We start from the raw sequence: 24,167 nt of genomic DNA on the forward strand, positions 1-24,167 counted from the left end.
AAATAGTAGTCTACATACATGACTTTGTATTAATGTGTTGAATAAACACAGAAGAACACAGGAGTGTGTGGAATGAACTGATCTTCTCTGATGTCTCCAGACTCTGTCAGGCTGCTGAATGGTTCCAGTCTGTGTTCAGGCAGACTGGAGGTGAAGTCTAACCAGAGCTGGTCCTCAGTGTGTGAAGCTGACTTTGACCAGCAGGATGCAGAGGTGGTCTGTAGGGAGCTCGGCTGTGGGCCTCCTTCGGTCCTCCAGGGGGCGCTCTATGAAGAAGTGGAGGCTTCAGTGTGGAGCAAAGAGTTCCAGTGTGGAGGCCATGAGTCTGCTCTCCTGGACTGTAGAAGCTCAGGCTCAGCTAGAAACAGCTGCTCACCTGGCAAAGCTGTTGGACTCACCTGCTCAGGTAGAAGAGGAGCTGCTGCTTTGATGTAGTTCAAACTTACTTTATTCTTTGACTGATGGCTCTTTGCTTTCCATTAGAGCCTGTCAGGTTGGTGGGAGGAGCCAGTCACTGTGCAGGAACACTGGAGCTGAAATATCTGGGAGAGTGGAGACCAGTATATGACCTTCTCTGGTCCCTTAAGAAGGCAGTTTTACTCTGTTACCATCTAGACTGTGGCTCAGCTGTTTCTGTCACACAGAAGAAGGAGTCTACATGGAGATCTAAATGGAGTATCAGTCCTTACTGTGTTCAGCCAGGATGTCTTCTGAGAGAATGTGCAATATCGGATTACAATCACTTCATCCTGAATATCACTTGCTCAGGTAATCGTATTGATGAAATCATCCACAACTTCATATTTGATAGAAATGTACCAAGCTGCAAAAGATAGCAGCAGACTGTTTCCATCAGTCACACTCTGGCAGAGCTTCAGAAATCCTCTGCTTTTTTATGTCTGTCCATCTTCATCAGCCACTACATCTCTCTCACAAATCTTTCAGGATCCTTCTACTACATTTCAACAGCAGCTTCTTTAATTGTCATTATGAGGGGAACTAACAAACTAATGTCTACATATTTGAACAGATCACCTGGGCTTGTTTTTTTTAGTATCATCAAAGTCACACAGCAGAGTCTAAGGCTACGTTCACACTGCAGGTCTTGATGCTCAATTCCGATTTTTTGATCAAATCCGATTTTTGTCTGCTTGTTCACACTACAAATAAAATGCGACAGCAAATGCGCTCTAGTGTGAACGCTCAAAGCGGCCCGCATGCACAAAAGAAGAGGTCACAAACAACGCGCTCTGTTTAGACCCAGACCCAACAGTACTGTTTGACTGATGGCCCTTAATATTGTGGCGTGTTGGGGGAACAGCTAGTTCTCTCCCATCGTGCCTTGGGACATGTGCTGCTGTTTAGATGTTCTTGTTTTATTGTTTATGGTTACACTACTTTTAACTGTTATCTTGAATGTTGTGTTTGTACTGCGGTTCAAAGTCACTTACAGTTATTGTTTTATAGAATGACTGCAACCATAAGTGAGTTCTGTTATGCTGTTAATGACCCACGAAGCACAGTGTAGCATCAGCAAGTGTTGTAATAAAGAGCTCCCCCTACCAGCTTGGGGTTGAATAACAAGCTCAATCTCTCTCTGTGAGCTTCCTTGTAAAGATTCCTCTGCATGCCACAATATAAAGACTTCGGACTTTACGTTTCCCAATTTTTTCTTTAAGTTATTTTGTTATTTACATAATGTACATAACCTAATAATTATCTTTATTGCTGTTTTAGAGGAGCGGTACTTCAGAGGATTGTTGCAGATTTCTGTCAGAATCTGCAGTTGTCTTCTCAACAGTTTCACTAACATCTACACTTATTGACCAGGAAGTGTTCGCGATGTCTTCTCCGGAGCTGATAATTGGAGTCTGTTTTGTGTCAGTGACGTAAAAGACGATTTAATGCGACATGACTGTTCAAACAGCAGTCGTTTTCTAAAACATCAGATATGTATCGGATTCAGTACCACATTCGAAAGTGACCCAGATCGGATTTGAAAATATCGGATTTGTGCCGTTCACGCTGTCATAACATGATCAGATAGGGTCCAAAAACAAAAAACAAACCTGATTTGATGCACTCTCGCCTGCAGTGTGAATGTAGCCTTAGTGTAAGTTCTGTGGCTTCATAACATTTGGCAGTTGGAATCCCTGTCGCTTTCACTGTGGCTTTTGTGCAGATCTCCCATTTACGTTACTATGCTGCCACTATGTAACGGAGCGAAGGTGATTTTATTTCCACAGTGTTTTTTAAAGGAGGGAAATCTTCCTCCAAACGGACAGAGCAGTGGAGCCGCCAAGGGAAAGCACACAAATAAAAACTGTATAGTTAAAATATAATTTATTATATTTAAATAGTTAAAAATATAAAATGAATTAAAACAACCCTGGCCAGGGGACAACATGGTAAAAATCAATAAAACACAACATTAAAAGTCCAGTGGTGTCCGCCAACTGAGCATTTCAGTTTTGTCTGACACAGGAGTGGAGTCAATAATTAAATAAGGAGGTAGATCGGAGGAATAAGAGCTAGCAGAGAGAGACTGGTTTGCCAAAACCTCCTAGGGCAGGGGTCACCAACACGGTGCCCGCGGGCACCAGGTCGCCCGCAAGGACCACATGAGTCGCCCGCGGGCCTGTTCTAAAAATAGCTCACCATAACAACTTACCAGTAAGCTGCATCTATTTTTATTTTTTCTTGCTATTTTTTTTTATCACAATTGCATTGGCGTTAATTTGTTAGAGATAATATATTAAAAAAATGTTTATTATTAAATATTAGATCATGATCTAATATTTAGTGCTAGCTGGTCTCCACGGAAACAGTTGCCGTGAAGACCAGCAAAGGCAAAGGTGAGGAGATGAGGAAAACATGGCGGAAAAAAGGAAGAAAACATATAATTTTCACAGTGAATGGGAGGAAGAGGTTTTTTTTACCACTGTGAAAGATTCATGCGTGTGTCTCATTTGCGGGGCAACTGTGGCAACGGCAAAGCGGCACAACGTGGAGAGACATTTCCGAACGTGTCACACAAGCTACCATGCTAACTACCCAAAGGGCAGCACACTGCGAGCGGAAAAGGCCCGCGAATTAAAGGCAGGTTTGAGCAAACAGCAGTCTTTTTTCACGAGACCGGTGAAAAACTCTCAAAAAGCAACCGAAGCCTCATTTAGAGCTACACATTTCATGATTAAGAAAAAGAAGGCATTTTTAGACGGGGAGGTTTTCAAAGAAGCAATGATGATAATTGCAAAAACTGTGCTTAAAGACGAGAAATATGGAAACGATGTAATCTCCACTCTCTCTGATGTCCAGCTGGGGGCAACTACAATTGTTAGAAGAGTGTCGGCTATGTCCGGGAACTTGGCCGATCAGTTGGATCAGGATCTGGCAAAGTGCAGTTGGTTTAGTATCCAGTGTGACGAGTCCGTCGACAGCAGCAGTACAGCACAGCTGGTGGTCTTTATCCGGATGGTATTTGATGGTTTCTCCACAAAAGAAGAACTTCTGACACTACTGCCGCTAAAGACAACAACGAAGGGAGTTGACATCTATAACGCGGTGAAGGAGTTTTTCGCGAAGAAAAAGGTACCGTTGGAAAAGCTGGTATCAGTGACTACCGACGGGGCTCCTGCTATGATCGGCCGACATACGGGATTCATCGCTCACTGTAAAGGTGACACAGAGTTCCCAAACTTCATGCATTACCACTGCATCATTCACCAGCAGGCGTTATGCCCAAACGTGATCGGCTTCGAGCACGTCATGACTCCCGTCGTGAAGATCATAAACAGCATCCGCTCCAGAGCTAAACAGCACAGAACATTCAAGGTGCTATTGGAGGAGCTGTCAGCTGAATATGGTGACCTGCTACTACATACAGAAATCCAATGGCTCAGCAGGGGACAGATTTTGCTTCGTTTTTTGTCACTTTTGGGTGAAATCAAGGAGTTCATGCAATCCAAAGGGGAAGACACATCTCTGCTGGAGGACACTGAGTGGACACTTGACCTTGCGTTTTTAACAGACATTACTGGGAAACTGAACCATTTGAACTGTGAGCTGCAAGGCAAAGGTAAGACTGTTGCTGACATGATAAGTGCTTTAAATGGATTTAAAGCCCAGATGAACATTTTCTCTGTGCATTTACAGAGAAAAAAGGTGCTGCACTTTCCCTCTGTGCAGATGGTGCTGAAAGACAATGCTTCTGCATCTGAGACTTTTGACAAAGTTGCAGAAAAGTACAGTCAAGTCATAAACCGACTTGGTCAAGAGTTTGAGAACAGGTTTTGTGACCTTGATCAGCTTGAGCCATGTGTCTCATTTGTTTCCAATCCTTTCATGAATGTGGACACAACATGCATTGCTGAGCAACTAAGTTCAATGTTCAGCTTGGATGCTGGACAGGTGGAAATCGAAATTGTAACATTGCAAAATGACGTCCACCTCAAAGCCTATCTGGGTGCACCAAACTTTTGGTGCCTTGTTGACACAGAAAAGTACAGTGGTGTGTGCACAGCAGCTATGAAGGTTGCCAGCCTGTTTGGTTCAACCTATCTTTGTGAATCAGCCTTTTCTGACATGAACTTCATCAAGAACAAACACAGAACACGCCTCTCCGATGCACATCTGCAAGACTCACTCAGAGTTGCAGTGTCAAGTTATACCCCAGATTACAACACACTGGTGAACAGCATGCAATGCCAGGTTTCCCACTAACAGACAAAGAAAGCCATATTAGATGTTCTCAGTGGCAACATTACAGTGTCATGTCAAAGTTTAATTTAATTATTGAAAAATAAATGTGTTTGTTAAGTGTAACATGTGACAATTTGCTTTAAAATGCTGCCAATTTGGTGAAAAGTTCTGTAAAATTTGAAAGTTGATTTTTTGTATGTTACATACATACAAAAATAATGTATGTAACAGTGCATGATTTGTTAAAATTTGTTAGTGGTAAGTGAAAATGTTGTAGAAGTGATCACTTCAAAATGTAAATACTTGCAGAGATATATAGAAATAAAGCGTTGCATATTGATATTTATGTTTCCTACCTTGTTTCCTAATTGCATTCTTTATAATTATGGTGAAAAATAATTAACATAATTAGTGTCCGTACATAGATGAATATCATTAATTATTAATGATAACACATAATTAAGTTAAACTGAGGAAATTTGTTATTTGAGAAGTGTGTGTCAAACTGGTAGCCCTTCACATTAATCGGTACCCAAGAAGTAGCTCTCACTTTCAAAAAGGTTGGTGACCCCTGTCCTAGGGTCTTTTAGACTGTCAGTGGTCAAAGTCAGAAAGTAGTCACATTTAGCCTTCCTGATGGAGAAAGTAAACAGATTACACAGCTGACAAAAACATAGCCAATCAGCATCAGATCCAGACTTTCTAGCAGCTGCCCAGGCCTGGTTTCCTTTATATAGGAGACCGGCCAATTCAGAATTGAACCAGGGGCTGTCCCAACCTTTCACACTGACCTAACAAAAATTTGTCTGCAAAGGAGATAAAACTCTCCTGAAAATATTTCCAAGCTAAACTGATATTGTCAATATGACATGAAAAACTGAAAAAACCCTGAAATTTCTCACTGAAAAGCTTTAAATTTCTTTTTGTGATAATGTGATGCTTGAGGAGTGAGATTTTAGTGTTTCTCATAGCACCAACTACGCAGTAATCAATCAGGTCATTGACAAAAACTGCTGATATGGAAAAGTAAAAAGAAAAAAAAACGGTCAATAAGAGAAGATTTATCTGGGGATTTGAGATCAAGGCATGTGGGAATAATTTGCGTTAGATTTAAAAGCAAGCAGTGTGCCTTCATCAGACACAGAAGAAAGCCAGTTCCAATTAAAATCACCTACCAGAATGATTTCTGGTAGGTGACAGACTGAACGGTAAATGTTAAATCCATCAATTGCCATGTCTTAATGCAGTATAGATTTGGATAGCCAGAAACAACAATTATATCAGGACCAGTTAAACAGGCCCAGATTCTAATCATATCCATCTTAGAAACCACACTACGAGCGTTTATATGAAGGATGTGTAACCCAGGCATCATTATTAGACACTTATGTATAGTTTTCTGGTTAACAAACAACTGTAGAGCTAGTATTATAGCTGACACCACAAGTAGAATTTAAGTTATCACAGAAAGGATGACATTTTTCTAAAACCAGTAAACAATAAAATCTGAAGAAAAAAAAATCAGATTCAGTCACGCTAATGTTCCAAGGCCTACGAAGAGATCCAATCTCCAGTGCTGATGTCACATAGCCTATAACTACTACCCATGAGTATAAACCAGGGGTCAGCAACCCTGGGCACACGAAGGGTTAACTGATGGCACGACCATAGCTGGACTGGCCATCAGGGATACCAGGCATTTGCTCGGTGGGCCGATGGTGATTTTTCATTTTTATAGGCGGATGGGTTTTTTTTTCTTTTTTTTTGTAACTGTATAAACAATGAAAGGTGGTGGATTGGCCAGATGCTGGCAGATGTGTAAAAATAACTCAGTTGTTTGGTGGTGACTATGGTGGAGCTTCCACAGAGGCCAGCAGGTGGATGAGGAAAAGGGGAGGCAGGAAGAGGAGAGACCCGAGGCGGTCGCCGGTCCGAGTGTCAGGTGAACTGAACTTCAGGTAAGAAGTTATGACCTGCAGTCTATCTGGGTCAGATATAAACCAAGTTTAGGTGGAGTTTATTTTCGTTGTGCTAACTTTTTACAATCAATTACAATAACTTGTACTGCGTACAAGCATGATGGAGTTTCTATACAATAATAATAATAATGGATTGGATTTATATAGCGCTTTTCAAGGCACCCAAAGCGCTTTACAATGCCACTATTCATTCACTCTCGCATTCACACACTGGTGGAGGCAGCTACGGTTGTAGCCACAGCTGCCCTGGGGCAGACTGACAGAAGCGAGGCTGCCATATCGCGCCATCGGCCCCTCTGGCCAACACCAGTAGGCGATAGGGTAAAGTGTCTTGCCCAAGGACACAACGACCAGGACAGAGAGCCCGGGGATCAAACCGGCGACCTTCCGGTTACAGATACGCTTCCCAACCCCCTGAGCCACGGTCGCCCAGCTAGGTGAGTGCTATGGTGTTACTGATAGCGAACTTTATTTTATTCATAAGATTAGTAGAGTTGCCAACCGTCCTGTAAAAACTGAATCGTCCCGCATTCAGAGAAAATATTACGCGTTTTGTATTGAGCTGAGAAGGAACACAGCATGTCCCGTACTTTAGCTAGAATGGAAAAAGACACAAAGCTGGATTTATTCTGCGTCCTTACGCTGTCAGCTGCCTCTTCTTCTCTCATTCAATCATGAAACTGATCAATAATCAGCTGATTGGCTTTTCTCTCTTGTTTGTTTATTGCCCACTTTGCTCCAGAAAGAGGAAACCAGCAGATGTCGCATTAAACAACAGCAACGTGTTTAAGCTTGATCAGCTGTTGTTAGAATTTATTTAATATTAATTTCTAATATCAGCTGATGTTTGCTGGAGCCACAGCTGTAAAAGCTGCTGGTCATGATATCGGTTTGGATATCTGGTGAGAGGGAAACATGAAGATGGAACCAGGAGATGTCCTTACTGAATCATCAGAGCTGAACAGGTGATGGAGAAACAGGTTTACCTTTTAGGTGACATGAATTAGTTGAAGGGAAGTTATGAACTGTTTCTGAGGGACAAATAACACCAGGATCCTTTTTTATGTAGCTGACAGCTGGTAACTGTGCAGGGGCGGGTCTAGCAAAGTTTTGCCAGGGGGCCAGGTAGGGCATTTATAAATGGTAAAATGATAAATGGCCTGTATTTGTATAGCGCTTTAACTCAATCCCTAAGGACCCCCAAAGCGCTTTACACTACATTCTATGCGCTTACCTGCTGCTCTCTGGCAGGTAGCTCCATGCCCTCCTGGGTTTTAATTGCACCTTAGAACACACATGCATCAACACTACAATGAGCGGGTGGAGGGTGGTTTGGAGTCTTCTCTCACCCCCATTCTCTGCGGCCTGCTGGAGCAGGGGGGCCGGGAGGAGGAGTTGGCCGTCCGACTGCGGTCTGGAGTGTGGGGCCTCCCTGCTGCTGCGGAGTTGGGGCGGTCTGCCTCCCCCCACCGCAGAGAAAAAGGGTAACACCACCTGGGTCTGGGTGCAGTTCCCCCCTCCAGGGGCAAGGGTACCTAGACCCGGTTCGTAGAGTACGCTTGGGGAGTGTGATTGTGTGTACAGCGTCTCTTTATGTCTGTCTCCACGTTGGTTGAGTGTGGAGTAAGTGCATATGAGAGCATGAGGGTGGGAATGGATGTTTGTATCTGTGTGTGCCTGTATGTCTGTGTCTATATGTCAGGTTGGGTTTCAGACGCCACCTCTCTGGGGACATCTCAGGCCCTCCAAGGTTTGGAGGCCTATCTCCACCCACCACCACTTCCCCTGCCAGTGGCGGACTCCCTCAGGTGCGTTGGTGGTTCTTTGTGTCTGGGGATGGGCGTCCAGGTACACACCGGCTCACTCCTTGGCGGCCGCTTATCGGGGCCTGGAGCCTGGGGCTCGCTCGGGCCACTTCGGAGGTGGGGTGCCCCCGGCCTCTCGGCCTGGGGCTCGGTCACTCAGGCACAGCTGGCTGCCGGCGGAGCTCACGGGCACGTCACTGCAACCCCCCCTGGCTTCTGCACGGTGGCTGCTGAGTGAGTCCTCGTCTGGGACTCTCCTCAGCTCTTACTGGGACAGTGGCGCGGCTGCCCCTCTGTTGGTCTTCCTTGGTCTCTTGTGTTCTGGGGGCCTCTGGATGTCTGGAGTTTTGATCTCCTCCATACCTGCTTCATACCCTGGAGGATGGGGCTGTGGCTCCCCACACTCCCTAGCAGATCGTTACATGGAGAAACCTTTGGAATACAAGCATGCTGATCCACACAGGTATGCACACAGGTGTACACACGGGTATTCACAGACGCGGACTACAGCTTTCTTGGCTGCTGCCTCAAAGCACATTGTGCGCTGTCTATCTTGCGTGCTTTAATTTAAAATATATCACATGTGAAAGTGTCGAGAAATTCCTTTGTTATGTTATTAAAATACCCTCTGTCCAAGGGTCCTGCTCTACCTGCATTGCTCCGCCCACCCCTGAGGTTCATCCCTTCAGTTATGACCAGTATCCAGCATGGGATACTGCCTGACGGACCATTTCGTGGGCTGCATCGCCCACTCTGCCTATGTGGACCTCAAGCGTCATCCTAAGAAAGAAAGAAAGCACTGGTGAACTCAGCAACGCAAAAAACCTGGATGTCCATGGAAGAGAAACCTGGATGTCCGGGGTTTCTCTTCCATGAGGAAGCGAAACCCCGGACATGCAATCTAATTTCTCAATGGTGCGACAAAAAAAATTCCTAGGTTGCACCGGTGCAACCAGCCATTGAAGTAAAAACATAAACAAAAAGACTTTGCAACTCTGACAATCTCCGTGTGGTCAACAACAGACACACATTACGCCCATTCTATTTGGGTGGTCAAACCCAATTAGAGATAGTGAGGGCGGGACCTGTAGTCCTACTCGTGTGTACGTTTGAAAGTGGAGGCGGATAGAGAGAGGCGAGTAGCTTGAATAAGGTGATATCGATTTATTAAATCCTGAATCAACTATTAAATATAAAGGTATTTTGCCAGAAATGCTATAATCTCAGGTTAAACCTGACAAATCTATTTCAACAACCACCAAACAGCTAAAACAGCAAATGAGAGCAGGTAAACGTCAACATCAGTGAGATGGCAGCTTTCTCACCCGACGGCATGAACACGGACACGCCGTCGGTGCTGAAAGCTGACAGCTCACAGATTCTGATGTGTCGGGTCCATGCTTCGTGTTTACGTCTTTTTTTTGCTCTAGATTCTGAAACTGCAGCTTTTCTCTCTCTCCAACCAAAATTCACTGAACCAGCAGCAAAAGAAGATCAAAACTACGCTTCACATTTGCTAAACATCGTCATAAGTTCCCTCTTACTTTTCCCGTTTTGCTTTCACCACGATAAAATCCCACTTCATGCACAGCTCTCTCTCTCTCTCTCTCTCTCTCTCTCTCTCTCAGTGTACTTCAAGACCAGTTTCCCATCTCAAATCTCTGTTTTCTGCATTATTCGTTTGTTTATTACACACATTGACTGTAGAAAAGATGGACAGAGCCAGAGTCTGCGCAGTAGTGACTTGAGGTGGAGCGACTGTGTAACGCTTTCGCCCACACACCCGCTGGACGTGACCAGTGTTGCCAACTTAGCGACTTTGTCGCTATATTTAGCGAGTTTTCAGACCCCTTATATGCTTAAAAAGACGTGAAAGCGCGTATCGCTTTTACTCTCAACAAGCAGCGGGTGCTGTAACGCAGTCAGTTCTTCTTTTACTTTTATGCTGTTTTGTGGATGGTTTAAAACTACTTATAAACACACACACACAAAGTAACTCCACCAGAGTGCCTATTTCGGGTCACTTTTGCCGGTCCAAGCCCGGGTAAAGGAGCAGGGTTGGAATTGTGACATTAAAAAAACAATTGCTAAAAGAAATTTAATTTGTAGTTCTAAATAAACTCTAAATGCATTTAGGACGTTTTTTACTCACTTTATGTCTCTTCCACGATGTTATTTCTCTCTCCAACAACATAGGTTACAATTAGATTAGCATGACCAATTATGCAAATTTGGCGATGATGTCATTTAGCGACTTCTAGCGACTTTTAGGACAGCCAATAGCGATTTTCCTTACTGAGGAGACGGCAACACTGGACGTGACCGCAAACACGCCCCCCTACACATTTTTTGTAGCCCGGCTGCTTGAGTTTTTTTGCTGGTTTACCGCGACTGACGACTCGTTTAATTAAGGTCAATACAACCATGTCACTGTTATAAAAAAAGACATACAGCTTATCATCTTATAGTTCTAAAATCACTCTGTTGTTAATTTGTTTGCTAGCTTAGCCGCTAGCATACACTAGCTAGCTAGCTGTTGCTAGCTAGTTAGCGATGCTACACACCTAATACTCTAATAGTCTGTGTTATTGAAGGATTCAGCACTTCTTATGTTTTTTTTTATCCATTTTTAGACAGCGGCGAGATCAGCTGTACACTCCACAGCCCAGAGTTACTGTTAATATCAAAAATATAATGCTGTCCTTTGAGATTTTAACATAAGACTGTGAGTGTAATGGATCCAAAACTGTTTAAATCTTCAGAGCCGTCTACAGCCTGGTAACATGGAAACTTTAAAAAAATCAGCAGAACGTTTCAGTAGTGTAGTCTAATTTGTTCTTTTCATTTAATAATAGTCCATATTATATCAACAGCTACATTCACCCTGGAGAGAAACTAGTGAGGGAGACCATTAGGATCAAGCTGGGTTTCCTGGGTCCAGAGGTTTGGAGAAACTTCTTCCCTTTCTTTCATCACAGCTGTCCTGTGCCTGTGCTACAGTACTTTAATCCATAGTTCCTGATTAATGAGGAGTTACTGAAGTACAAGCTTTTAAAAAAGATGTTACTGTCTTTACAGATGTGGCAAGAGACTGAAAACATGCTGCTGTTTGCACATATTTAATATTCAGCTCTGCACAGGAGCTGCAGCAGGGTGCCGCCTGTTGTTTTTAAAGTATAATACTTGTAATAAAAGTAAATCAAATCAAATCACTTTTTTTGTCACATCACATGTGCAGGTACACTGGTACAGTACATGCGAGTGAAATTCTTGTGTGCGAGCTTCACAAGCAACAGACGTGTGCAAAAAAATACAATAACATAAAACAAGCAAAATATAAGAATGGCTAAATCTGAGAGTAATAGATATATGTACAATATAAGAGTGTATGCATTACTGGATGTGTCATGGTTCTGCGTCGGTGACCCAGTGTTTTAGATTTTTGTACTCTTATTTTTGATATTATGAATGACAGTTTGTGTTTTGGTTTCCCAGTCTTTATTCTGTGCTCCCTCTGTTTTCCGTCATCCCTGCCTGTGTATCCCCTGTAGTGTAGTCAGGTCTCTGTGTTAAGCACGCGTCTCTGAGTCTGTATTTGTGTTTCCTGTTTTATTTTGAAAGTCCGTGTCTGATCTCAGTGTGTTCACTTTACACTTCCTTGTCTCGTCAGTTCAGAATCAGAATCAGAATCAGAATGGGGTTTATTGCCAAATGTTGAGCAGGTTTACAACATTAGGAAATTGCTGCGGTGCTTCAGTGCAAACATGCTGTCATAAATAGCACTTAAATAGACATGGAAAAAAATAAAAGTAGGGATAAGAATTAAAAGTGCTACGTGGAAAGATATGTGCATGAGATATACATGAGATATACATGAGATATATACATGAGAATAAGAATTAAGAGTGCTACGTTGAAAGATATATACATGAGTGATTCTGATTTCCCCCAGTTGTGCTCTCCTTCTGTGTCTCATTCCCCTCGTTACTTCCCAGTGTATTTAAACCCTGTGTTTCTCTGAGTCAGTGTCGCATCGTCCCTCATGCTGTGTGGAGCTCCCTGTGTCTCACTGTGAGCTTAGTTTGCGTTTGTATAACTTTCCCCTGCTAGCAAATAAAACTGAGTTCTTTGTGTATAAACCTCGTGCCTGAGTGCCTGCATTTTGGGTCCAACTCCTGCCTGCTGCACAGCGATTCATAACAGAATGACGCGACCACAACATGGACCCAGCAGACTTACCTGGGGAGAGCGATCTGATACGAGTCCAACGCCTAGTCGAGTGGATAACCCACACTTCTAATACAAGGGCAAAGATTGTGGGGATAAATGCTATTGAAGCAATCCTCGAAGGAAATTCCTATCTCCGACAGGTCAGAGGATGTTTGGCCAGTTTGAAAGAAGCCCGGGAGGCGGCACGAGCTCTGGAAATATCGGACTTGGCCCAGCAGCAACAAACAACAGCCACCCTGGAGCAGCCGCGCCAGCCTCACCGGCTGGATGTGGTTTTGCCCGGCTCGTTGGAGCCGTCTGCGGGGAAGAAACGACAATCGCGCCGCCGGCGCGCCACCCCACAGCCGGACATTCAGACTTCTAAATCAGCTCCTGCTGGAAGCTTGGATGAGCCCATCCAGCACTCCGCAGTTCCCACGCCGCCACCTGCCTTGTCCCCTGGGGGTTCTGGAGAGCCCGGCCAGCCCTCCCTCGTGTCTGCTGGGGGTTCTGGAGAGCCCGGCCAGCACTTTTTCATCTCCGCTGGGGGGTCCGAGGGGCCCGTTCAGCCACCCGTCTCCGCTGGAGGGTCCAAGGGGCCCGTTCAGCCATCACCGTCATCCACGCCTGCAGCGGCCTCGTCAGCTGGGGGCCGGTCCACGCCTGCAGCGGCCTCGTCAGCTGGAGGGCCCGAGGGGCCGGTTCAGCCATCACCATCATCAGCTGGGGGTCCAGGAGGACCCAGCCAGCACGTCTTTATGTCTGCTGACAGTTCTGGCGAGACCGTTCAGCCACCACCGGCTCCACCACCGCCTGCAGCAGCTTCATCCACGCCGCCTGCAGCAGCTTCATCCACGCCTTCCGCCTCGCCTGGTCCAGCCTCCTCGCCTTCCGCCTCGCCTGGTCCAGCCTCCTCGCCTTCCTCTGGTTCCGCGGCTGCTATGTTGCCCTCTGGTCCAGCCTCGTCTGGTCCTGCAGTTGACTTGCCACTTCCTCGTCCACACTTTGCACGGCCGGCTCGTCCCCAAGATCTCCTTCGCCTGAGTCGCCGCCGTTGCCATGCGCACGGTCGGCCCCCTGAGCTGTTTCCACGTCGCCGCCATTGTTCTGGTTGGGACGACATCTTCCACGCATTTCCTGATGAATCTACAGACTGAGTCTGTGTACTCATCAATGTCATTAGCAGCCACGTGAAACATTCCCCAGTCCGCGTGATCAAAACAGTCCCGCAGCGTAGACTCCGACCAACTGTGCACCGCCCTCAGGGTTGGAGCTTCCTGTTTCAGCTTCTGCCTGTAGGAGGGCAGGAGCAGGATGGAGCGGTGATCTGATTGCCCGAATGGAGCACGGGGAAGGGCTTTGTACGCATCCCGGAAAGAGGTGTAGCAGTGGTCAAGTAGCCTGTCTCCACGAGTGTTGAAATGGATGTGTTGGTGGAGTTTTGGTGAAACTTTCTTCAGGTTTCCCTTATTAACCCTTTACAGCCGATCGGAGCGGGCACGCTCTGTTTTGCGTAACTATTTTTAAATCCCGGTAGCTCTGCAACCAAGTAAGCTAGCGCAATAATTTTTTTTGCATATGAAACTGGAGGAGTTGTACTTACATCTTATGCCATCAGCTTGTCCTAGGTCACAGTTTCCTTCCACATATAGCTTTGCAAAAACTGCATAAAAATCACTTGCAGCAACAAAAACATGATATTCCAGAAACACGCTTCGCCGATCCATCAGCTGTTTGTAACACTTCCTACGTCCATCAGCGCGAACTATCACATGACCGCATGACCTGCCCGAAACCGGAAGTGACGTCATTTTGCGGAAATGTAGTTTTTTACGATCGGGGCCTTATGAGCTTGTGTTTTACTTGTTATGTGTTTTAAAAAGTTATGTTTGACTTTATGACTTTCTGTGTCGTTTCTGGGATGCTTAAGACTCATATTGCACTGCTGGAAATAGTTTATTTTGATGCATATGCTGTTATTTTGCAAATTTGCACTATAATATTTATTTTCGTTTTTCCTGCAGTATATAAAAATTGGTGTATTTCAAAAATAAAACTATGAAGACACTCAAAATAAATTTCCTGTGGTGGGAAACTAGTTTGTGTAACTTTTTTGTATTTACAGTTTTGAGGGATAAGCCTCTTAAATTTCTCTAACTAGAAATATATGTTAAAAAAACAAAAACGATTTTCAATTTTTTTGTAGTTTATTGCACTTTTTTGCAATTTATGTAATTACTATGCACCTAATGCAGACATATTATTAAAGTTTGGGCTATAATGGTTGTATTGATGTATAGCAACTTGAAATGCTCCCAAAAATGGCTCCACAGCATGTAAAAATATAATATAAGCTCTGGCGAACTTGGTTCTATGGTAGGTCTTAAAGGGTTAAAGTCCCCGGTCGTGATAAACGTCGCCTCTGGGTGTGCGGTTTCCTCACTGCTGATCGCGCTGTACAGTTCCCTGAGTGCTCGGTCAGTGTCGGCTTGTGGGGGAATGTAAACAGTCATAATAATCACTGTTGTAAATTTACCTGAGGTGGCGTCTCGGGTGAGATGCAAACGGAGGGTCCGTGTTGCAAAACTTGAACTCCGGAAAGTGATGAGAAAGTCCGTCTTTTATGTCCAGTAAAGTTTGACACCTCAGGCTGTCAGGTTAAAACACTCGGTCGTGTTTTCGTAGCGTAAACGCTGGCCCTCCTCTCAGAGCCTACGCTCTATCTGCTATTCCCGAACAGATATACGCAAGTTTCTCCGTGACTGCAGCTGCCAGTCAAAGCTGTTATGATGACGTTTCACCCCAATTTAACATCACTGCGGTAGGAATTATAATCAAACTTATGGGAATGGAGATGCCTTGGACATGATGACCCTTGGACATCAATCAGCATGAGGAGAACTATTGATAACAAAAGAAAGAATCTTTGGAAAAAAATTATCTAAGGAGAATTTATTTATTTTAGTCTGACCCCAGTTCCATCCACTAACATGGAGGAGGCAGGGTTTATGACCTATACTGCAGCCAGACACCAGGGGTCGATAGAGATGTTTTGGCTTCATTTTTGGGGCGCTGTCGCATCGTCCATGTTTTCTACAGTCAATGATTACGCACAAGTCATGGACAGTGCTGTCGGCCGCTGTTTTTTTTTTTGTTTTTTGTTTTTTTTTTTGCCAAAATTGCAAAACACTTAGCAAAACCTCTAACTTTCCTCTGCTTCACTTCAGTAGCATTGGGTAATGATCATATGTTGATTCAATGTGTTCTTCAGTTTTTGATTCACTGCAGAATATTTTTAAGGCAGTTATATGCTATAAAAAGCCAAAAAATGATAGACTCCAAGCTAAAGCCCAGGGGGGAATTAATTTAAAAGTGTATACAAATTGAAGAAAGTGGCTTGACCAGTTTCCCTGGCTAAGATACAGTAAATCTGACAATAAGATGCACTGCATTTACTGTTGTGAGTGTGGAAAGATCATGGCCGGCAATACTGCATTTGTGACTGCCGCTAATATGTTTTCGAACTGAAACACACAATTAAAACACACATTATATGCCGCGATAAAGGTCCCCTGTGCTGTGGCAAAAAGTTAGTCTAAAGCCCTGCCTTCACGATAGCCAACTATGGGAACAACACTCTCCAGGAGTTAGGCGTATGGATATATAAGTCTTCAATAAAGGGAAGATTGCATGAAATTAAATCCAGAGGGTTAACTGCAATGTGCAAGCCACTAATATGCCTCAAGAATAGAAAAACATGGAAAAACATACTTTTAACAGATAAAACCAAGATCAACCTCTATCAGAATGACAGCGAGAAAAAAGAAGGGAGAAGGCATGGAACATGATCCAAAGCATACTACATCATCTGTAAAACACAGCAAAGGCAGTGTGATGGCTCGGGCATCCATAGCTGCCAGTGGCAGTGGAACACTAGTGTTTATTGATGATGTGGCACAGGACAGAAGCTTCATAATGTGACACACATTTTAAATGGGAGACAGGTCTGGACTGCAGTCAGGCCACTCTAGTACCTGCACTCTTTTGCTACAAAGCCACACTGTTGTAACACATGCAGAACGTGGCTTCACATTGTCCTGCTGAAATAAGAAGGCAGGTCCGTGAAAAATATATTGCTTGGATGGCAGCATATGTTGCTCCCAAACCTGTATGTACCTTACAGCAGCGGTCCCCAACCCCCGGGCCTCAGACCGGTACCGGTCCGTGAGTCGTTTGGTACCGGGCCGCGAGAGTGAGGCTCAGGTGTGAAATGTATAGTTTTCAGGGTTTTTATCGGTTTTGAGCGTTGTTTTGTTATCGTTTTTATCGTTTACTCGGTTTTCCTTGATCTTTTCACGTGTGTTATGAATAAATTTTCTTTTTTTCGGCACCGGTACTAGTTTTATTTTGTTGTATTTATCCGCGACACCTTAAAGGCCAGTCCATGAAAATATTGTCGGGCATAAACCGGTCCGTGGTGCAAAAAAGGTTGGGGACTGCTGCCTTACAGCATTAATGGTGCCTTCACAGATGTGCAAGTTACCCATGCCATGGGCACTAACACACCCCCAATACCATCTCAGATGCTGGCTTTTAAACTTGCGTTGATAACAATTCGGGTGACCCATTTACTCTTTGGTTCAGAGGCCACGACATCTATCAGTTCCAAAAACAATTGGAAATGTGGACTTGTCAGACCACAGCACACATTTATATTGCATCAGTCCATCTCGGATGGGTTCAGGCCCAGAGAAGCTGGCAGTGTTTCTGGGTGTTGTTGATATATGGCTTTTGCTTTGCATGGTAGAGTTTTAACTTGCACTTGCACTGTAGATGTAGCGATGAACTAGGTTAACTGACAATGGTTTTCTGAAGTATTCCTTAGCCCATGTGGTAATATCCTTTACAGAGTGATGTCGGTTTTTAATGCACCTAAGGGATCAAAGGTCACGGGCATCCAGTGTTGGTATTCGGCTTTGCATCTTGCGTGCAGAGATTTCTTCACATTCTCTGGATCTTTTGATTATATTATGGACAGTTGATCATGAAATCCCTAGATTCTTTGCAATTGTTCGTTGAGAAACATTGTTCTTAAACTGCTGAATTTGTCCAATCAGTTGTTCACAAAATGGTGAACCTCACCCCATACTTGCTTGTGAACATCTCAGACTATTGGGGATGCTCCTTTTATACCATGACAATTAAGCTGTTCACCTGTGGAATGTTTAAAACAGGTGTTTTTTGAACATTCCTCAACTTTCTCAGTCTTTTGCTGCCCCTGTCCCAGCTTTTTTGGAACAGGTTGCAGGCATCAAATTCAAAATAACACAAAACAATAATAAAGTTTGTTAGTTTGAAGACAGATATCTTGTCTTTCTAGTGTATTCAATTGAATATACGTTGGAAAGGACCACTGTATTCTGTTTTTATTTACTTTTTTTTTTTTTTGCCTGTCCCGTTTGGTTCTTTTGCCATCAGAATTATTGTCTAAAGGCGAGGAAAGATACCCAACAGATTTACTTTACCAAATTGACCATCCCAGCCTTGCCGTAATGGTCTATTTGATTCACCTTTTATTGTTTATTTTATTTATTTATTTTATTTTCAGACAGACTTGAATGAGGAAAAGAAAAGGGAGTAAGGAAGCGGGGGGGGGGGGGGGGACAGCGGAGAAAAGGGACAGGGATAAAGGGCAAAAAAACAAAAACCAACTAAGTAAGCAGACACAAAAAAATGCATATATCAATCACCTGGATCACCTGTTGAAAAAGAAAAAAGAAAACAAGCAGAAGGAAATGAGAGCAATACAATAAACAACATCACAATGATATATGGGAATATAATAGTAAATACTAAATATTAAACATTACTGTGCAGCACGTAAGATCAACAGAACACAGTGGGCTTTGCGGTAGGAGCCAAAAAGGGTGTCGTTTGTGGGTGTGATCACCCGTGTGTACACCTGTGAGCATGGACGCGCTTGTTTTTAAAAGGTTCCTTCATGTAATGATCTGCTAGAGGGTGTGGGGGAGCCACAGACCCGTCCTCCAGGGCATGAAGCAGGTATGGAGGAGATCAAAACTCCAGACATCCAGAGGCCCCCAGAACACAAGAGACCAAGGAAGACCAACAGAGGGGCAGCCGCGCCACTGTCCCAGAAAGAGCTGAGGAGAGTCCCAGATGAGGGCTCACTCAGCAGCCGCGGAGCAGAAGCCAGGGGGGGTTGCAGTGACGTACCCGTGAGCTCCGCCGGCAGCCAGCTGCGCCAGAATGACCGAGCCCCAGGCCGAGAGGCCAAGGGCACCCCACCCCCAAAGTGGCCCGAGGAAGCCCCAGGCTCCAGGCCCCGATAAGCAGCCACCAAGGAGTGAGCCGGTGTGTACCTGGGCGCCCACCCCCGGACACAAAGAACCACCAACGTACCGATGTCTGAGGGAGTCCGCCACTGGCAGGGGAAGTGGTGGTAGGGGGAGATAGGCCTCCAAACCCTTAAAGGGCCTGAGATGTCCCCAGAGAGGTGGCGTCTGATACCCAACCTGACATATAGACACAGACATACAGGCACACACAGACACAAACATCCATTCCCACCCTCATGCTCTCATATGCAATTACTCAACACTCACCCAACGTGGAGACAGACATAAAGAGACGCTGTACACACGATCACACTCCCCAAGCGCACTCTAAGAACCGGGTCTAGGTACCTTTGCCCCTGGAGGGGGGAACTGCACCCAGACCCAGGTGGTGTTACCCTTTTTCCCTGCGGTGGGAAGAAGCAGACCGCCCCGACTCCGCAGGCCCCACACTCCAGTCGGACGGCCAACTCCTCCTCCCGGCCCCCCCGCTCCAGCAGGTCACAGAGAACGGGGGTGTGAGAAGACTCCAAAACCTCCCTCCGCCCGCTCATATGTAGTGTTGATGCATTTATTTACATTTTACACAATGTCCCAACTTCATTGGGAATTGGGGTTGCACTTGACTTCCAGGTATAAACCCTCAAATGCAGACCTTAAAGCAGATAACTCATAAGCTGGAGAGGAAATTGTGTATTACAAATTTAGAAGACCATCAATTAGCCTGGAGAAATAGTTTGCTGCTTTATTAAAAAAGAAAAAAAGCTCTGTGTATCTTGCTGCTTTCTATCTGACCGTGTCTTTTGGGGTACTGGTTTCACAGAACAAATGTTGAGGGAAGATGAAAACAGGAAGGAGATTTGTGAATAAAACCATCAAATGAGCGCTTAAATAGATGGATAATACACTATCATCATCAAAAGGAAAATAAAGAAACGTAAAATATAATATGTCAACAAATTTGTCTCTCTGGCCATGTCATGTCCCTCCATCAGCTGCACCGATTTTACTTGTTCCACAAGAAAAAGGGACAATACTACACATCCACAAAGGGAACCAGTAGGCTGGGGCTGCAACTACAGCTTTTTTTTTTTATTATGAAATCTAACTGTGATGCTAACATGTTTCCAGTGTCATCTTGGAGTTGTGCTGAGGTTGAATCAGTGAATAGTTGTTTGCTGCCATCTTTTTCTTGTGTGTCTGCTGTCTCTGATCTCTCTGTTTGATCTTCTCTGATGTCTCCAGACTCTGTCAGGCTGCTGAATGGTTCCAGTCTGTGTTCAGGCAGACTGGAGGTGAAGTCTAACCAGAGCTGGTCCTCAGTGTGTGAAGATGACTTTGACCAGAAGGATGCAGAGGTGGTCTGCAGGGAGTTTGGCTGTGGGCCTCCTTTGGTCCTCCAGGGGGCGTTCTATGGAGAAGTGGAGGCTTCAGTGTCGAGCAAAGAGTTCCAGTGTGGAGGCCATGAGTCTGCTCTCCTGGACTGTAGAAGCTCAGGCTCAGCTAGAAACAGCTGCTCACCTGGCAAAGCTGTTGGACTCACCTGCTCAGGTAGAAGAGGAGCTGCAGCTTTGATCTGGCTCAAACTCACTTTATTTGTTTATTGATGACTCTCTGCTTTCTGTTCAGAGTCTGATGATGTCAGGCTGGTAGGAGGACCCAGTCGCTGTGCAGGTACACTGGAGTTAAAACATCTTAGAGAATGGAGACCAATGGGGTACTCTGATGATTCCTGGACCCTGAAGGCAGCAGCTGTTGTGTGTGAACAACTGGACTGTGGCTCAGCTGTTTCTATGGAAGCGACACAGTCCTCATACAAATTTGTGTGGTTGATCAGGTCTTCCTGTATTGTGTCCAAAACTCCTCTGTCCAATAGGGATTGTGCAATATCAGATCAGCTTGACTACATCCTGAAACTCACCTGCTCAGGTAATTATGTTGAAGATATTATCCATGACTGTGTGCTCTCTTTGTTGTAGACTTTCACTTTCTGTTCCTTTAAAAATGCACATTGGTGTTCTGGTATATCTTATCTGACTATCCAGAGTTGAGAGTTTTTAGGACATCTTGAAGTAATAAATCATCTGCATAGCAGTGAAAATGTACGCTATGCCTTCTGATGATACTGCCTAAGGGAAGCATGTATAATGTAAACAGAATTGGTCCTAGCACTGAACTCCACTGGAACTCCATAATTAAACTTAGTGTATGAAGAGAACTCTCCATCTAATTCAATTCAATTCAATTCAATTTTATTTATATAGCACCAAATCACAACAAAAGTCCCCTCAAAGCGCTTCATAGGTACAGAGAAAAACCCAACAATCATATGACCCCCTATGAGCAAGCACTTTGGCGACAGTGGGAAGGAAAAACTCCCTTTTAACAGGAAGAAACCTCCGGCAGAACCAGGCTCAGGGAGGGGCGGCCATCTGTCGCCACTAGTTAGGTTGAGAGAAGAAAGACAGGATAAAGACATGCTGTGGAAGAGAGACAGAGGTTAAGAACAGATATGATTCAATGCAGAGAGGTCTATTAACACATACTGAGTGAGAAAGGTGACTGGAAAGGAAAAACTCAATGCATCATGGGAATCCCCGGCAGCCTACGTCTATTGCAGCATAACTAAGGGAGGATTCAAGGTCACCTGGTCCAGCCCTAACTATATGCTTTAGCAAAGAGGAAAGTTTTAAGCCTAATCTTGAAAGTAGAGATAGTGTCTGTCTCCCGAATCCAAACTGGAAGCTGGTTCCACAGAAGAGGGGCCTGAAAACTGAAGGCTCTCCCTCCCAGTCTACTTTTAAATACTCTAGGAACAACAAGTAAGCCTGCAGTGTGAGAGCAAAGTGCTCTAATAGGGTGGTATGGTACTACAAGGTCATTAAGATAAGATGGGGCCTGATTATTTAAGACCTTGTATGTGAGGAGCAGGATTTTGAATTCAATTCTGGATTTAACAGGAAGCCAATGAAGGGAAGCCAAAACAGGAGAAATATGCTTATGCTCTCTCTTTCTAGTCTCTGTCAGGACTCTTGCTGCAGCATTTTGGATTAACTGAAGGCTTTTCAGCGAGTTTTTAGGACATCCTGATAATAAAGAATTACAGTAGTCCAGCCTGGAAGTAATAAATGCATGGTCTAGTTTTTCAGCGTCACTAAGAGACAGGATATTTCTAGAGATGTTGCGGAAATGGAAGAAAGCAGTCTTACATATTTGTTTAATATGTGCATTGAAGGACATATCCTGGTCAAAAATGACTCCTAGGTTCCTCACAGCGTTACTGGAGGCCAAGGTAATGCCATCCAGAGGAAGAATCTGGTTAGATACCATATTTCTATGGCCAAGTACAATAACCTCAGTTTTATCTGAATTAAGAAGCAGAAAGTTAGCGGCCATCCAGGTCTTTATGTCTTTAAGACATTCCTGCAGTTTAACTAATTGGTGTGTTATCTGGCTTCATGGACAGATAGAGCTGGGTGTCATCTGCATAGCAGTGAAAAATTATGCTAAGTCTTCTAATGATGCTGCCTAAGGGAAGCATGTATAATGTAAATAGAATTGGTCCTAGCACCGAACCCTGTGGAACACCATAACTGACCTTAGTGTGTGAAGAGGACTCTGCATTTACATGCACAAATTGGAGTCTATTAGATAGATATGATACAAACCACTGCAGTGCAGTACCTGTAATACCTACAGCATGTTCTAATCGCTCTAATAGGATATTATGATCGACAGTATCGAACACTGCACTGAGGTCTAGCAGGACAAGCACAGAGATGAGTCCACTGTCAGAGGCCATAAGAAGATCATTTGTAACCTTCACTAAAGCTGTTTCTGTGCTGTGATGAGCTCTGAAACCTGACTGAAACTCTTCAAATAAACCATTTCTCTGCAGATGATCTGTTAGCTGTTTGACAACTACTCTTTCAAGGATTTTTGATATGAAAGGAAGGTTGGAGATTGGCCTATAATTAGCTAAGACTGCTGGGTCTAGAGATGGCTTTTTGAGTAAAGGTTTGACTACAGCTAGCTTGAAGGCCTGTGGTACATAGCCGATCATTAGAGATAGGTTGATCATATTTAAGATTGAAGCATTAATTAATGGCAGGACTTCTTTGAGCAGTTTTGTAGGGATGGGGTCTAAAAGACACGTTGATGGTTTGGAGGAAGTAATTATTGAAGTTAACTCAGAAAGATCAATTGGAGAAAAAGAGTCTAACTTAACATCAATGGTACTAAGAGTAGCTGTAGATAATATTACATCTGTTGGATGATTATTGGTAATTTTTTTCTCTAATGATAAAATTTTTATTTGTGAAGAAGTTCATGAAGTCATTACTAATTAGTGTTAAAGGGATGGTTGGCTCAACAGTGCTCTGACTTTTTGTCAGCCTGGCTACAGTGCTGAAGACAAACCTGGGGTTGTTCTCATTTTCTTCAATCAGTGACAAATAGTAAGATGTTCTGGCTTTGCGGAGGGCTTTCTTATAAAGCAGCAAACTATTTCTCCAGGCTAAATGATGATCCTCTAAATTTGTGACACGCCATTTCCTCTCCAGCTTACGAGTCATCTGCTTTAGGCTACGTGTTTGAGAATTATACCACGGAGTCAGGTACTTCTGATTAGAGACCTTAGTAGGGATGGGTACCGATATCCGGTGCCATTATGGCACCGGTTCTGACATAAACGGTAGTAACCAGACCGAAAAGCAGCGCACATTTCGGTGCTTTTTTTTCCTGAGATGTCACACACTTTGAATTCTAGCCAATCATTTTACCTTTGCGAGCGTAGTAGGCGGGTCCAGGTACGTACGTTCTTTTAGAGCAGAGCTACAGATTAAAAATGCCCAAGGCGAAGCGGTCAAAGTCTGGCTGTACTTCACAGCAAAAGATACAAACTCAGCAGCCTGCAACAAGTGCTTTAAGGTGATACTGTGCAAAGGAGGTAACACCTCGAATCTGATGAAACACCTGGCGACGCATAGCGTTTTTTTAAAAGCCGAGAAATGTGCCGTATTTGATAGCTTGCTGCGAGACCTCACACCGAGCACATCTACTGCGGGTGTGGTGCCTGTTATCGGACCCAGAGTTAGCAACATCCCCCAAGAAACCAA

The 24,167-nt window shown here is 44.3% G+C and overlaps 1 protein-coding gene across 3 annotated transcripts in view; it reads left to right on the plus strand.

Annotated features, from left to right (window-relative positions):
* The window catches only part of LOC113026169 (scavenger receptor cysteine-rich type 1 protein M130-like), a 58,742-nt gene that overhangs the window by 20,556 nt on the left and 14,019 nt on the right, over positions 1-24,167 (plus strand). For all 3 annotated transcript variants that reach the window (XM_026174642.1, XM_026174643.1, XM_026174644.1), the window contains 4 exons: positions 101-406; positions 484-768; positions 20,296-20,601; positions 20,680-20,979. In XM_026174642.1, coding sequence (XP_026030427.1) covers positions 101-406; positions 484-768; positions 20,296-20,601; positions 20,680-20,979 — 1,197 coding nt within the window. The remainder of the gene's footprint in view (positions 1-100; positions 407-483; positions 769-20,295; positions 20,602-20,679; positions 20,980-24,167) is intronic.

Source organism: Astatotilapia calliptera, chromosome 7 (genome assembly GCF_900246225.1).
Source record: "Astatotilapia calliptera chromosome 7, fAstCal1.2, whole genome shotgun sequence".
Taxonomy (NCBI): Eukaryota; Metazoa; Chordata; class Actinopteri; order Cichliformes; family Cichlidae; genus Astatotilapia; species Astatotilapia calliptera.